At 28.0% G+C, this 14916-nt stretch overlaps 1 protein-coding gene and 1 non-coding gene across 3 annotated transcripts; both read right to left on the bottom strand.

Annotated features, from left to right (window-relative positions):
• Positions 1-8023: 8023 nt before the first annotated feature.
• On the bottom strand, positions 8024-8097 carry TRNAN-GUU (transfer RNA asparagine (anticodon GUU)). Its single transcript has one exon. It is a non-coding gene; the product is annotated as a tRNA-Asn (tRNA).
• A 780-nt stretch (positions 8098-8877) lies between these two features.
• LOC112782549 (uncharacterized) lies at positions 8878-14677 on the bottom strand. 2 transcript variants are annotated; one of them, XM_025824987.2, is made up of 5 exons: positions 14203-14677; positions 11111-11745; positions 10472-10679; positions 9313-10056; positions 8878-9208 (listed from the first exon to the last, which is right to left on the bottom strand). In XM_025824987.2, the coding sequence occupies exons 2-5, from the start codon at positions 11691-11693 to the stop codon at positions 9121-9123; spliced, it is 1623 nt and encodes a 540-aa protein (XP_025680772.1). In that variant the 5' UTR covers positions 11694-11745; positions 14203-14677; the 3' UTR covers positions 8878-9120. The 2 variants fall into 2 exon arrangements, with proteins under 2 accessions (XP_025680772.1, XP_072086663.1); XM_072230562.1 differs by having other exon boundaries at positions 13203-14459.
• Between the last annotated feature and the right edge of the window lie 239 nt (positions 14678-14916).

Here is a 14916-nt window from a genome sequence, read left to right as displayed (position 1 = left end):
ATTATTAGATTTTTTTAAAGATTATTTACATAAAAAAATATATCACATTCATCAAAATATATATATATATATATAAAACAAGCTCAAGCGTTTAAAAATTTTTATAAATAAAAAAAATAATTAATTTATATTCGTACAATATATAAAATAATTACTATATTATTATTATATTATAGATTAAGATTCACTAATTTAATTTTTTTTATTTTTAATATAAGTATTAGAAATAAATAAAATTTTTATATTTAAATGTAGTGTAACAAAATATATATAATATTAATTAGTTCTTAAAAATTTTAAAAAAATAGTTTCTCATTTTAGTAAAATAACTATTTATTAAAGTAGATAAATTAATTATTTTCTTCTTATATACGATTTTTTTAAGACATAAAAGCAATTAATTAGGACATTGGTTAAGATAATTAAAGTCACTATTTCATTAAATTTTTAATTTAAAGAAAAATCCTAGTTAATTTTGATATAGAAATTTCGAATTTAAAAACATTGATAAAAATTATGTTGAATTTTGATTTATTTGATTTTTATTTAAATTAATCACTACATAAGTTAAAGTTCTGTTTTGAAGTTATATTCGAGCTTTAATCTGATTTTTAAAGTTTCAATTTACTTAGTTTGATTTTTTAACTTAGGTATCCGTAACTCATATTAGGGTTTTAAGTGTTTAGTTGAAAATAAAAAATAAGGTAAAAAAATTTCAATTGTCACATCAAATAGTCGCTAGAATGTATAATGTAGCAGTCGTTAGTCCATTTCAGCATGTCGTTAACGATTTTGTGAGACAGTGACAAAAATAAGATTAGGAACCAATGTGAGTCATAACTATTAAGTTGGGAGACATAATTGTTAGAACTTATTAGGAACCAATTGGGAGACATAATTTGTTGTTGCTTGATTAGGAACCAATTGTGAGTCATAACTATTAAATTGAGTAAATCGAAATTTTTGAAATTAGATTGAAATATAATTGTTAGAACTGAACCAGTGATCGAACCGATCAAGCTACTGGTTCACTGGTTTATTGGTTCAACTGATAAATCACTGGTTGAACCGATAAAACTGGTCTCACGTAAATATAAAATATAAAATAGTTAAAAACTTAAAATTAAAATTTGAAATGCATATCTTCACTAACATTTTATGAAGAATCAAGTCTCAACTTCTAAAAATAACTAATATAAAAAAAACCATAAAATTTTAATACTACAATAGTATCTTATTTTGACACAATAAAAAAATAATTAATTCACAAAGCCTATCATCTAACTATAATATCAGTAGATTTTAACACTAACATCAAAACAAATAACCTTAATCACAATACTAGCAATAAAATAGATCAAGTAAATTAATAAATTTTTAGTGAAATTTATATTTATATTAATAATGGTATATAATTAAAATATAATTAATTTTAAAAATAGAAAAAACAAAAATTAAATTAAATTAGATACTTATGTATACTATATAATTAGTATTTGTCAAATATAGTACTTAGAAGTGCAATGGCTAAGTGGCAAGTAGATGTTACTTTTGCTCCAAGGTTCTTGGTTCGAGACCTTGTGGAGACATTTTAATGGTAATTAAAATCTAATAATAGTTTATAATAAAAGAAACATTCTTTTGCAACAATGAACCTATAGTAATAGTTAGGGGTGTTCATAGATTAGATCATATCCATATAAATCCAAGTATTTATCCGTATCTGATCTGTAATTTGAGAATATAATCTGATCTGTAAGATGATCGGATTGGATCGAATCGGATCCACACTCTAATCAGATAGAAGTAAATATGTTTAAAAAAGTAAACAAAAAAATTTATTGACTTTTTTTTATAAAAATAATTTTTTTTTTATATTTTTTATTTTATGGATATATTTGATATCTGATCCAAACATAAAAAGTGCGAATATCGAATTTGATCTAATGAGTTTAGTGCGGATTGGATAGAAATTTCAGCCATATCCCATCTGTAAACACCCCTAGCAATAATAACTAAAAAATTTTAATGATTATATTTTTAACTAAGAGGAAGTGCAAAAAAAAAAGTACTAAATACAAGAACATTTAATCAAATATTAAAAAAAATTTTACTTTAAAACATACAGTTGGACTTTTTTTGCTATATATATATATATATATATATATAATAATAATAATAATAATAATAATAATAATAATAATAATAATAATAATAATAATAATATGATAATTGCTTTGTATATCACACAAATATAAACGTTTTTTTTTCTATGATCTTAAGAAAGGTTTTGTAAGTCTCTAACTTTGTTGTCGATTTTTGTAGTGTTAGCTCTCATATTATCAATTTGATTCATATATAATTCGGATGATAAATTATTTGATGACGTGCTTTCTTTTTTACTGTGATATACTTGTTTATTATTATTATTATTATTATTATTATTATTATTATTATTATTATTATTATTTACATTAAAAAATAACAAGCCAAATTATTGCCATAACATAATAGAAGTATGGAAGTTTATCATTCTTCTCTAATGGAGGAAACAAAATTCTTTTCAATAATTTATTTAATGTTTAGTAGAATAAAAATAAATTTTATTAGAATAAATTTTAGTATGAGTTTAATATTTTTATTCATCATAAAATATTTATAGAATTACTCGTAGATAAATTTTTGAAAAAAGAAAAAAAACCATGATTTTTAATTTTATTTTTAAATAAACTTTATTTTTTATTTTAAAATAAATTTTATTTTTATTTTTTAATAATATTAATTTTTTACCGTATATAATTATTCAATTATTTTTTAATCACATATAAATAAATTACTCTTAATAAGACTTTTTTGTGTTATTCAATTATCTTTTTTTAAAAAATAATTAATTATTAAAATAATTAAATTTTTCACAACAAAAATAATAAAAAATTATGAATGAAAAAAATTAACCATCCTTATACTTTTTTGTATTTTTATTCATATTTTAATTATAAACATAAATATAATTTAATTATATTATTTATGAAATGTGACTATAGATGTAGGTAAAATTTAGTTATATTACTTATATATAGTTTCATTGTATTGTATTGCTTATAAAGTTAGATTATAATTATGACAATAGAATTGTTCTTGTATTTTTATATGTGTGACTAATTGGTGGTGTTAAAACATTACTCTTAATTATAAATAAGGTTTATAATTTAAAAAATCAAAGACTCAATTAAAAAGATACGAAAAAATGATGTTAAAATATTCTAACTCTTTAAAATAAAAATATTCAAAATTTAATTAAAAATTATTTAAAATTTAAACTCAATAAAAATTTATATTCAATGTGTTTTGTATTAAATATATTTAATAACCTATTATATCATATTATATCATATTGGTTGAAATTAGTTTTTATAATGTTAATTTTTTAATAACACTTTATTAGAAAAAACCATCTTTTCAGAATTTTTTAAAAACTAATTAATATTATATATATTTTATTACAATATATCTTGTTATAAAAAAATTATTTATTTCTAATGCTTATATTAAAAATAAAAACAAAATTTAAATTAGTAAATTTTAATCTATAATATAATAATAATATAGTAATTATTTTATATATTATACGAATAAAAATTAATTATTTTTTTATTTATAAAATTTTTTAAGAGCTTTTATATATATATATATATATATATATATATATATATATATATATATTTTGATGAATGTGATATATTTTTTTATGTAAATAATCTTTAAAAAAATCTAATAATTAATCTATTACCTTTTTTGTTTTAGTCCAAATTAAATGTTTTTTATTGTTTTTGGAAAGAAAATCTTTTGAAGAATTTAATAATATGTGATGAGGAACACCGAATAAATTATACCAAAACCAATTAAAACACAACATAAAGACATCTTTAAAAAAAGACGTTTTAGGCGTGTTTATCTGAGTGGTCTCCTTGCATTAATATATAGAAATATATTAGTTTAATTTTCATGCAAAGATACATAGACATGCAATTATAACTATCTTTTTAGATATTATTTACGTGATTAATATAAAAAATAGTTATTTTTATTAATATTATGTTATATAATTAAATAAATGTATAAAATAATTTTATATTAATAATACACTAAAATTAAATTATATATATATTTATATTTGCTTGAATATGTGTTCATGATTTATATACTATTTATGTTTAAGAATTATATATTAAGAATTTAATAGTATAAAGTAGTTTTATATGTATATCTTATTAACATAATGTTATATTAATTAAGAGGAATGTTAGGGCTAGCACTTTTGTTAAATTTTGGTCAGTACTAAACCATTAAAAGAAAATTGAATGATTCTATATCAGTAGATGTAATATCACACTATTAAAAATATTATTGATGGCTAAAAATCACAAAATCTGCTGGCCCTAAATTTTCTCATTAATTAAAATAATTATCTTTTACATTAACAGTATGAATGATCATCTAAAAGAACAGATATAATTATATAATAAATTACTTTACTGTGAATGTATTAAAATTAAACTCTTATAATCTTATATTAATATGTAAATATGTAAATAGCTAAAAAAATTATATTTTTTTATTATAACATGTAGATATAATATACTTGCTCTAATTCATTTGTATTAAGTGCAAAATAATTTTATACATACATTCAATTATATACAATCACATTAGTAAAAATCATTACTTTTTATATTAACTATGTGAATGAACATTTAAAGGAATTGATGTAATTATATGACATACATTAAAATTAAACTCTTGTATTAAACCAGTATATCTTTTTGCTATTTCAACCATTTTTCGATTTAACTTTAATTATTAGTTTAAGTGTTTAATATGTTTAATTGGATTAGATTAAATTTGAACCAAAAAAATTTATACTTCCCCTTATGCTTATGTGAAAAAAAAAATTATGTGGTAAATAAAATTATTAAATTAAATTAGTAAAAAGATATATAATGACTTTTTTTATTATACAACATTTAATTTGACGATTATGGTTATCAATTTGATAAAATCAATTCTAACTAAATCCATTCTTCCAAAATTATTTTCTTTTTATAGAATCAATTTTAAGTTTTTAACTAACAAAAAATGGTCGTATATTTGTACATTATTTCATATATTTTCAACAACTAAAATAGTCATATCTATTATAGTAGAATAATAAAACCTATTATAATCGAATAATCAAAACTTTTATAAACACTATATATATTCTTATAAAATAATTGTTTTTTTCTATAAATATAATCGAAGACATGAAATCTTCTAATAAAGCTAGCTTCAAGCTGGCAATCAAGAAATGTGTGATCATAAAACTTTAGTGGATGCACTTTTGTACCAGCCATTTCGATTGTACCTAAATTTTTTGTTCAACAGCCATAGAAATATTCACTCGTTATTATGTTATGGATTTATCCTAAATACAAAGTCATCTATCTGAAACTTATTACCAAAGATGGATATTAACTAGACCTTAATTATATTATTAGTTAAGAACATAACATTATAACGGTTAATGGAGAACATCTTACAAATACAAATCATTTCTTAACGGTGGAAACTTAGGTGCAGTCGACTTCACGTGAATTTAATAGTTGAGAGTCGTTAGATGAAATTCAGTCAAATCAGTCAAATAATCTAACAGCTCTCGTTTATCAAATTTCTTAACACTAACAATTGTACATTGTACTGCATGTATGTATATTATATATCGAAAATAAAAACAAAATTAACTAACTAACTATATGTAAATTAAAGCTGCTAAATATTTATGTTAGTATCAAATCCATTAATATAACAACTAACAAACTTGTAACATCCATTCACTGCTTAAATAAAAAGTAAAAAAACTAAAAACTAATTGTGGTCTGTGAAATTAAAGCTAAGACACAAGGTGAGTTATGAAATATAGAACCGAAAATTTGTATCGTGGAGAACGTGATTATTTAATAATAATAATGGATGGTTTGGAGTTTATATAAATGTGGGGCAACACATTGTTTTTTTTGTATAATTTTGTCATTTAATAGTTGATAGAGACTCATCGGTGACGTGCTCACTTAACCAAACTCACACATGCACACACCGTTTACATGCACTAAGCCACTAATACATAGGCTCTTTTTTTTGGGTACGAAGGTAAAAATAGTAATATATTTTAATATTATAATTTTTTTATATTTTTTAAAATCGTAAAAAATATATAAATTGGAAGGTCTTATTTTTGTACTTTATCGAACAATTTAATTTTTATACTTCTAACGAATTAAAACGATCCAATTTTTACTTTTCTAATTAAACGATACTTCATTTGAGAATACTATATATATATATAGAGGTTGATAACAAAAAAAAATCTAATAAAAATTACTCAGAATTTATTTTATTTAATATTAATTAATTATTATAATAATTAATAAATATTAAATAAAATAAATTTTGGCTGATTTTTTCTACAATTATGGAATAATAACTATGTGAGTACTAGCAACTAGCAAGTAAATTGTCTTTATATTTTGGCTGGTTTTTTCTACAATTACGGAATAATAGTAGTGATTGGCTTTATATTTTGGATTTGTCTGAAATAAAATAATATTAAAAAGCATAATAACTAAATTATTTAAAGATAAAATGCATTTAGTCATGTTGAGCAAATGAGGAAAACAATATTAAAAAATATATATTTAAACTTCAATTCTATATATATATATATATATATATATATATAACTAAAAGTATGTTTGTAAATTGAGATAAAATGAAGAAAAAGATGGAAATAAAAATAATAAATATAAAGTAAAACCCCAAGCTAAATCAGTTTTTTTTGTTTTTTTTAATAGTGTATGTGATTTTTTCTTCTTTTGTGGTGTCTTTGTCATTTTTGTTGATAGGCACGCTTGCCTAGGTGCATAGGTTTGGGCCAATTTCGAAGACAAAATCTCATGACCCATAAGTAGACAAAACTAAAAACAATAAAAATTTTAAAAACTCAAGTAAAAAAAAATTAAAAGTGAAACAAAATAAAATTAATTTAGAATATAGAATTTAAGATTTAGAATTTAAAATGGCCAGAGAGACAGCAGCAAGATAGCAGCTAATAGTAATGGTAGGCGGCTGATGATGATCGGTAAAATTATAGTATTTAAAAGAAAGAAAAAAAATAAAAAAAAAAGAGTAAAAGAATTATTTAAAAAAAATTGTGAATAATTGGATTTGCTTGTTTATTGATGTTGAAATTGACCATTTTTTTTCTTTCTAGTAGACTTGTTATAATAACATACATTGATCTACAGATATAATTAAAAAGCATTCAATTAGCTTTAAGATAAATAAAGAAATAATAATAACAAATAAAAATAGAAAATTCGAAAGAATTTTTTTTTTTTTTAAATTTGTGTGTATATTGAAGAACCTGATATAGTCGATTTTCTAGCACTGCTAGTCTCTCCATTAAGGTGAACCTCTTCAAGAGCAGAGGAAAGAGCTCCATTGGTTTCAAACATTTCTGAATAACTAACTACTCAAGTAACAAGACTTTCTAGTCTCTAGGCGATCCAATCTTTGTAGAATGGACAAGGATACATTAAGATCTTCTCTTTCATATTTGTTCATCACTTATAGCATTGCTATATGCAATAGAAATCTATATACTACGCATACATAGAATGTGGCAAATTTCACATGCATGATAGAAGAAGAGAAATCAAATTTATTATAAGTATGTGTAGTTCAACTTTTAGGTGGATATGTTTTAAAAGTTTAATTTTAAAGCACTAATAATGTAAATTTATACCGTCGTATAATTATATATTTTTTTATATTATTTTTTTAATATAGTATTATAAAATTAAATACATATATAAAATTATTTTATATTTATATTGAGATTTTGGTGTAGTAATAAGATATAGTTGGATTGATTATTTCATATTAAAATTGGCTTCAAGTCCCATACTATTATATGTGTAATTTAGTACGCTAGAGGAAGGGCTTGAACCTTCGACCTTATGGTTAACAGCCACACGCTCTAACCAACTGAGCTACTCCAGCTTCTATAATTATAATTTTAATTTACATTAATAGCTTCTTTAATAAAGGGAAAAACCTACCAACGTCGATTTAATTCTTAATTTCTTAGATTCTTAGTCTCAGGAAATATTATTAACGAAAAAATCAAACAATTTTTTTAATAATATGATAAATGGCAGAGTACTATTAATCCAACTAAACTTCATTCACGAAATAATCTCATTTAAGGATTGGAATCATTTATTTATCACCTATATTCTTGTTTATATCCCACCAATTGGACTATTAGAGACTTGTTAAAAAAGTTATAAAATTAATCAATAATAAATGAAAATTTCAATAGATGCGCATGTTCAATTCTTATTGTTGAGACGTATGATTTCAATCACTTTTAGTAGTACGATTTTCCAAGTGACCAATAGATTAGTCTTCGTTTCGATATGGCAGTTTGCGATGAATTTGGATTCTCTAAATTTTGAATTTTCACTTTAGAGGGTAAAGTATGATCTCTCACTCTTGAATAATTTCTCTCATATTTTCTCTTAGTCCCACCTATGAAATAAATAGTAAAATATCACACTTTACTCTCTAAAGTGCGATGAATTTGAATTCTCTAAATTTTGAATTTTCACTTTAGAGGGTAAAGTATAATCTCTCACTCTTGAATAATTTCTCTCTCATATTTTCTCTTAGTCCCACCTAATAAAATAAATGGTGAAAGATCACATTTTACTCTCTAAAATGAAATTCAAACTTTAGAAAATCCAAATCCGTTTGAGATATGAAAGCTTCGGACGAACATTTGGATTCCAACTCATGTGAAGAGAGAAATGATATTAATAAAGAATGATTTGGCATTCATAGAAATAATGCTGCCCCTATGTTACTACAGAACTGTTTAATTGTACACTGATCCAAAAACTGGCATTTATGGCCAGCTAGAAAGTCCATTTGCATGCAATGTGGCTTTTTAGTTCTGATTCTCAATTTCCAACATGCGGATAATGGTTTTAGCCTTGCAAATCTCTCGAGTCTGGCATAGTACTAACTTTCCTTGGAAGCAGCTACTGGAGCTTTTGATCCATACTTGGCGAAAACATCACTTAGTACAGCCTTTTCCTTGATCTTTAACCTGTACCAGTGTGAATGGAAAAAACATTTTAGAATGAAAAGCAAGCATGAGAATCATCATCTGATAAACGTGTGTAAAATGCACACAGATAATGAGATAATTACCTCTTTGCGGATCCAGGAACATATAACTTTGGAACCTTCTTGCCTTTCTGTTTCGAAGCCCGCTTTTTCTTCTGCACGCTCTCTTGTCCAACTTCAGCAGATGAATTTGGTTCAGCTATGAGGTTTCTATCTATCTGCTCTAAGGAAAGTGAACCAATTTCGGAATTGATCTGCATTTCCACACTATCATCATCATCATCCATGAAAGCAGTGGCAGCATCCTGATCCTCTACAGAACCCTCTTCATCCTCTTCTTCTACACTATCATCATAATCTGCCATGAAAGCGGCGGCAGCATGTAGATCCTCTACATAACCCTCTTCTTCTTCTTCTTCTTCTACACTATCATCATAATCTGTCACGAAAGCTGTGGCAGCAACCTGATCCCCTACAGAACCCTCTTCATCCTCTTCACTCTCATCATAATCTCCCTTGAACACAGTGGCAGAATCAGGTTCCTCTCCAGAACTCTCTTCTTCTCCTTCTCTGTATATTTGATTGTCTGCTTCATCTGAAACATCCAAAGTGGTCCCATCCCAAGAACTAAGGGCAGAATCCTTCGCGTTAGAAACCTCATTTGAGTCCTCTTCAACACCAGAGACCATGAGAAGTGGAGTGGTGTTAAGATTTGCACTTGATTTCGGAGAAACAGGAGAGGAAGAATGTGCATTTACAAATTCACATTTTATTGGCTTCTGAATCTTGCCAAAAGCAATACTTTGTCCAGAATATAGCTCTATAAACCTGAAGGAATGATCATTTGAGTAAAATATACTACCACAGAGAAAACAATTAAAATCACTGTGAGCCAGCAACACTTTCTGGCATTGATAATGGTACAAATAATCAACAACCATTATGACTAGATCCTTAATTCCTAGAAATACACATCTGAAATCATTCCACTTTACCCGAGTAAAAGAAATGAAGCTTGAATTTGTTAACCAAGAGAAGAAAACAATCTTTTAAAGTTTTACATATTTTCACTGTGATAAATAAAATAAGAGTTTCTAAAAGGGAAAAAACTTTTAAGCTGGGTTAAAAGTCCAAATTCTCAAATAACAATCCCAACACCACAAAGAAATTATCACCATAATATCTCTCTCATTGCAAGAACTCCATGCACTGTGTATAGACTAGAGTTCTAGAACACACCTACCTAACTGCATCTGCTTCACACTTGAAATCAACAAAAGCAAAACCCTTGCAGATAGGGTCCCGTGTCTTCTTGTTTCCAATAACTGCCGGGACGATATTCACTATGCCTGGAATCCCTTCAAATGCAGATTTCAGATCCCTATGAATGTTCTTCTTTTTCGGCAGGTTCACCAGGCGCACTCGACCACCAATCGGAACAACTTGAGCGTCTTCAAAATTTCATGACAACAGTAATAGTCAAATGCCAAATTGTAAACACCGCAGAAACAAGAAGTAAACAATGGCCAAAAACAATGGCCTGTTTCATTCAAAGGCCAAACACAAACAAACAAACAAACAAACAACAACAACAACATCAACAACATATAAACCACACTAGACCACTAGCAATTTCCTTTGACCATTACCAAGTTCTTATATTCTTTTCAGGCTCCATAAAATCTGCACTTCTGAATCAACAAAGATTAAAGAATTCAGGATAAGAAGAAAAAATTAAGAAAACATCAAAATTTTCTTAAAAGTTAAAACGAATGTATTATTTCACCAAACATAGTAACATGAAACACAAACAAGTGAACAATAGCACAAAAGCAATCACTATGTGGAATAAAATTCGAACAGTTTTCAAATGTAACTAAACCTTTCTTCTTTTCTTCACTGTTTTTGGAGTTAACAACACCGCTCTTGAGCTTCTTCAAGTTAGCAGCTTGTGCTTCACTGCTCTGACGTATTTCATCGAGCAGCTTGTCCTCAACAGAAGTATCATACACTTTCCCTTCACCGAACCCTCTGGGTTTGTGCTTGAACCACTTCCTCATCTTCTCAAACGGCATCATTCCCTCTTCATCACCACCTTCTTCGTCTTCGTCTTCGTCTTCATCACCATCACCATCGTTGTCGTAGTAGTACTCATTATCGCCGCCCAAAACAACGTCGTCGTCTTCAAAGTCTTCGTCGTCGTCGTCGTAGTAATCGAATTTATCGTCGTTCGTTTTCGTGCCACGACGCCGTCGCCTCCTCGAAGATGTTGCAGGGGAGCGACGCACGGCGCATAAACTCACACGGGGTTGTCGGAACCGATGAAAGTGGAGATCGAAGCATGAAAAGAGTGGGGAGACGATAGCCTGAGAGGCACGTGCGAGAGCGAAGGAATGGCACGTGCCGGTTCTCACTCGAACCGGCAAAAAATTGTAGGGGGCCAGAAGCAAAGCTGAACGGAGCATAGCTTCTTCCTTCTCCAATTTTCAGCTCCTCCGCCTTGCTGCTTCAGTTTATCTTTACCCAAACAAAAAAGTGTAATTAATTTAACATTTTTAAATTACATATATTATTATTGTTATTAAACTAAATTTGTAACGATTTAAAGGATGCTAACTAATTTTAGTCATTAATAGTTACAATTGAACAACAGAACAGAACAAGTGAGAACAGGTTTGGAGACTGAAGCACAGGTTTATATTGAAATGAAATGGGAATTTTATTTGTTTTGACATCCATATCCATGATCCATAAGAAGCTAATTATGTGGATTAGCAACAATCGGTAAACAAATTGATATAAGTATGTATTGATAAAAGAAGGCAGAGGCAAATCTGAAATAAAATGCTTATCAGCTTCAAAGAAACTTGGATTAGTCACTGACAAAATTGTATTGATGCAAATAACAGTCAAAGGAATCAACAATATGGATCTGTCTAGGCCTGAAAATTGCATATATTGTACCAAGTCACTAATAAATGAAAAGGGACCGAAGCAAGAAAAAAACAATTAATCTTTAATTAAATATGCTTCACCCTGCATAACCAGCATTCATGTCCATTACCATTTTGATGCAACAAACATTTCTTCCAAAATTATAACGCGCGCAAGTTCAATTATTCATATTGAATAACAACTTAGACTTTTTTGAATTGACTATAGTTGGTAAATTAGGTGGCTGTTTTGATAAACCACATTTACCAACATGGACTTGAGTAGTGAGTCATTTATATATGATGATGCAATAACAATGAGTTGGAACCAACTAAACTAAAATGCAAACTCTGACTCAAATTAAGGAAGAGTACTTATTCAGGTTCTGAAAACCGGACCGGTCATCAAACCGTTTTAGTTACTGATTCACTAGTTTATTGGTCCAACCGGTCCAACTAGTGATTCAACCGGAAAAACCGTTTTAGAATAAAATAATAAATAAATTATAAAGGACCAAAGATAAGGGTACTCCAAGAACTCCTATTAGATGCAACAGCATTCAACATTATCACATATTCTCACACACACATACAAAGCCTTAACTCAAAGAACAACCACAGCAAGTGACTTGGAAAGAAAATGTAAACACCGAAACAATCACAAGCATACAGAACATGTGAATATTATTATAGCAAACATAATAATAAAATAGCTCTTCTAATGCGTCTCCAAAAATATCCCAAATCAAGAAAACTACATAATCTGATCCACTTGATTCAGAAAGCTACATATATTAGAAAAATTAAGAATCAACTAAAAGAAAAAGAAAAGGAAGGCCTGGTTGATTCGATTCAATTGCCTGAGATGAAGAATCAAACAGGGCTGAGAAGCTGAGAGTTTAAGTGTTAACCCTCAATATTCAAATAACATGACTCCATTATTGTTATTATTACACCCTTCTACTGTCACAAACTCAATATATATTATAGTCCGTTGACACTTGTGTATTCACAACTTGGCCTCATCATTCTGATTCATACCTTAAGTAGAAGAAAAAGTCCCAATCAGCTTTCGTTACAATTTTATCCAGAGAGTTGGGGTTTTGGTTCGGAGTTCATGCCGATGATGATGACGAGAGGGATGAATCCGTGAATCAGTAACATAGGCAGTGCAAATTTTAACAAAGTTCATCACAATGATTAACAACAACAAAAAGCACTGAAGGAACACTCAGTAATATAGGCAGTGCAAATTTTAACAAAGCTCATCACAATGATTAACAACAACAAAAAGCACTGAAAGAACAGTGAATCAGTAACATAGGCAGTGCAAATTTAAAATTTAAAAGTTATCAATTTAAAATTTATCATCAAATACAATCAGTGAGCAAAGCCAATCAATCAAGCACTGACTGAGCATTCTGTTCTGATTCTGTGACTGGGAAGCAACAAATTCAGCAACAAATTTAACAAATCCTAGTAAAGTCCCGATTTACAGCAAAAAGGCAAATTTATTGATTACCAATTCAGCAACATGCAGAAATACATGGAGAAGGGAAATCTGGAAAAGAGAGAACACTGAACCAAAACATTAACCAATAATCACAAAACACTAAACCTTCACCGAGCAATTACAAACATTAGCACATTATAAAACATTCCAAAACACTAAACCTTCACCCAGCAAAACCAGCAACTACAAACAAAGCCATCAGTAAATTTGAACAAAAAAATTAAGAGCCATCAGCAACTAACAGAGCCATCGAGCCATCAGTAACAGAGCAAAGAATTGAAAGCAACTGACTAACAGAGCCATCGAGCCATCAGTAAATTTGAAAAAAAAATTTACAGCCATCAGCAACCAGCAAATACAAGACAGATCCATCAGCAGCAGACAATTACAATTTACAAAACATTACAAGAAAAATGGAACAAAAATTGAACAACAATTTCAGAACTTCAAGCGAAGAAGAAGAAGACCGAACATTCAGAAATTAAAAGGAAGAAGCGGAGGCGAAGAATTGAAAGCAGGGCCACTAACCTGGGTTCCGTGCCGAGAAGCCAGCGAAGATGAAAACGACGTGCCGAGCTACCTGGGGAAGAGGAAGATGAAAACGACGTGCCAGCGAAGATGAAAACGACACGGGGAAGAGGAAGCAGCGGCGGCGCTGAGGACCTGAGGACGGCGGCGGCGATGAAGGGCTACGGTTTTCCTTGGCTTCAGAGGTCTCCAGGGAGTGCACGAATGATTGGGGAAGAAGGGGTGGGGGTGGGGGTTTGGTTCACGAATGGTTCTGCTTTTGTTTTGGTTTTTTTTTTTCCAAATAAACAAAACGGCGACGTTTTATTCGAACCGATCGGCCGGTTCGAAGGTTTTCTCTCAACGGTTATAAGTATCGGATCGAACCATTTTTATTGTCGATTCCCAGTTAAATCGATTCGACCGGCCGGTCCGATCGGATTTTCAGAACCAAAGTTTTAAGTACTACTAATCTACTATTATATAATAGTATTTTAAATGTATATTTTATCAGCATACACGTATTTTATTGCATTCAGACATGTTTAATTTGTTCAAACTTGAAAGTATGAATGAAAGATTGATGGAGTAGCTATTAACAATAATGAATTCAGCAAGTTCATCTTCATGACATTTCATCATATACATCACACTCAAAAGAAAAAGAAGACTACACAACACCCAATTCTTGGATTTTTGAACTATTTACTATTACTATATATTATAAATTGCATG

The sequence above is a fragment of the Arachis hypogaea genome, chromosome 20, assembly GCF_003086295.3.
Source record: "Arachis hypogaea cultivar Tifrunner chromosome 20, arahy.Tifrunner.gnm2.J5K5, whole genome shotgun sequence".
NCBI lineage: Eukaryota > Viridiplantae > Streptophyta > Magnoliopsida > Fabales > Fabaceae > Arachis > Arachis hypogaea.
This window is presented reverse-complemented; position numbering and strand designations above follow the sequence as displayed.

What these genes read in the sequence shown, in the direction of transcription:
- LOC112782549 (XM_025824987.2), bottom strand. Translation starts at nt 11,693, where the DNA reads ATGCTCCGTTCAGCTTTGCTTCTGGCCCCCTACAATTTTTTGCCGGTT. An exon ending in TGTGAAGCAGATGCAGTTAG is followed by an intron (nt 10,057 to 10,471) that starts GTAGGTGTGTTC and finishes TCATTCCTTCAG; the next exon opens with GTTTATAGAGCTATATTCTG. An exon ending in GTTCCTGGATCCGCAAAGAG is followed by an intron (nt 9,209 to 9,312) that starts GTAATTATCTCA and finishes ACACTGGTACAG; the next exon opens with GTTAAAGATCAAGGAAAAGG.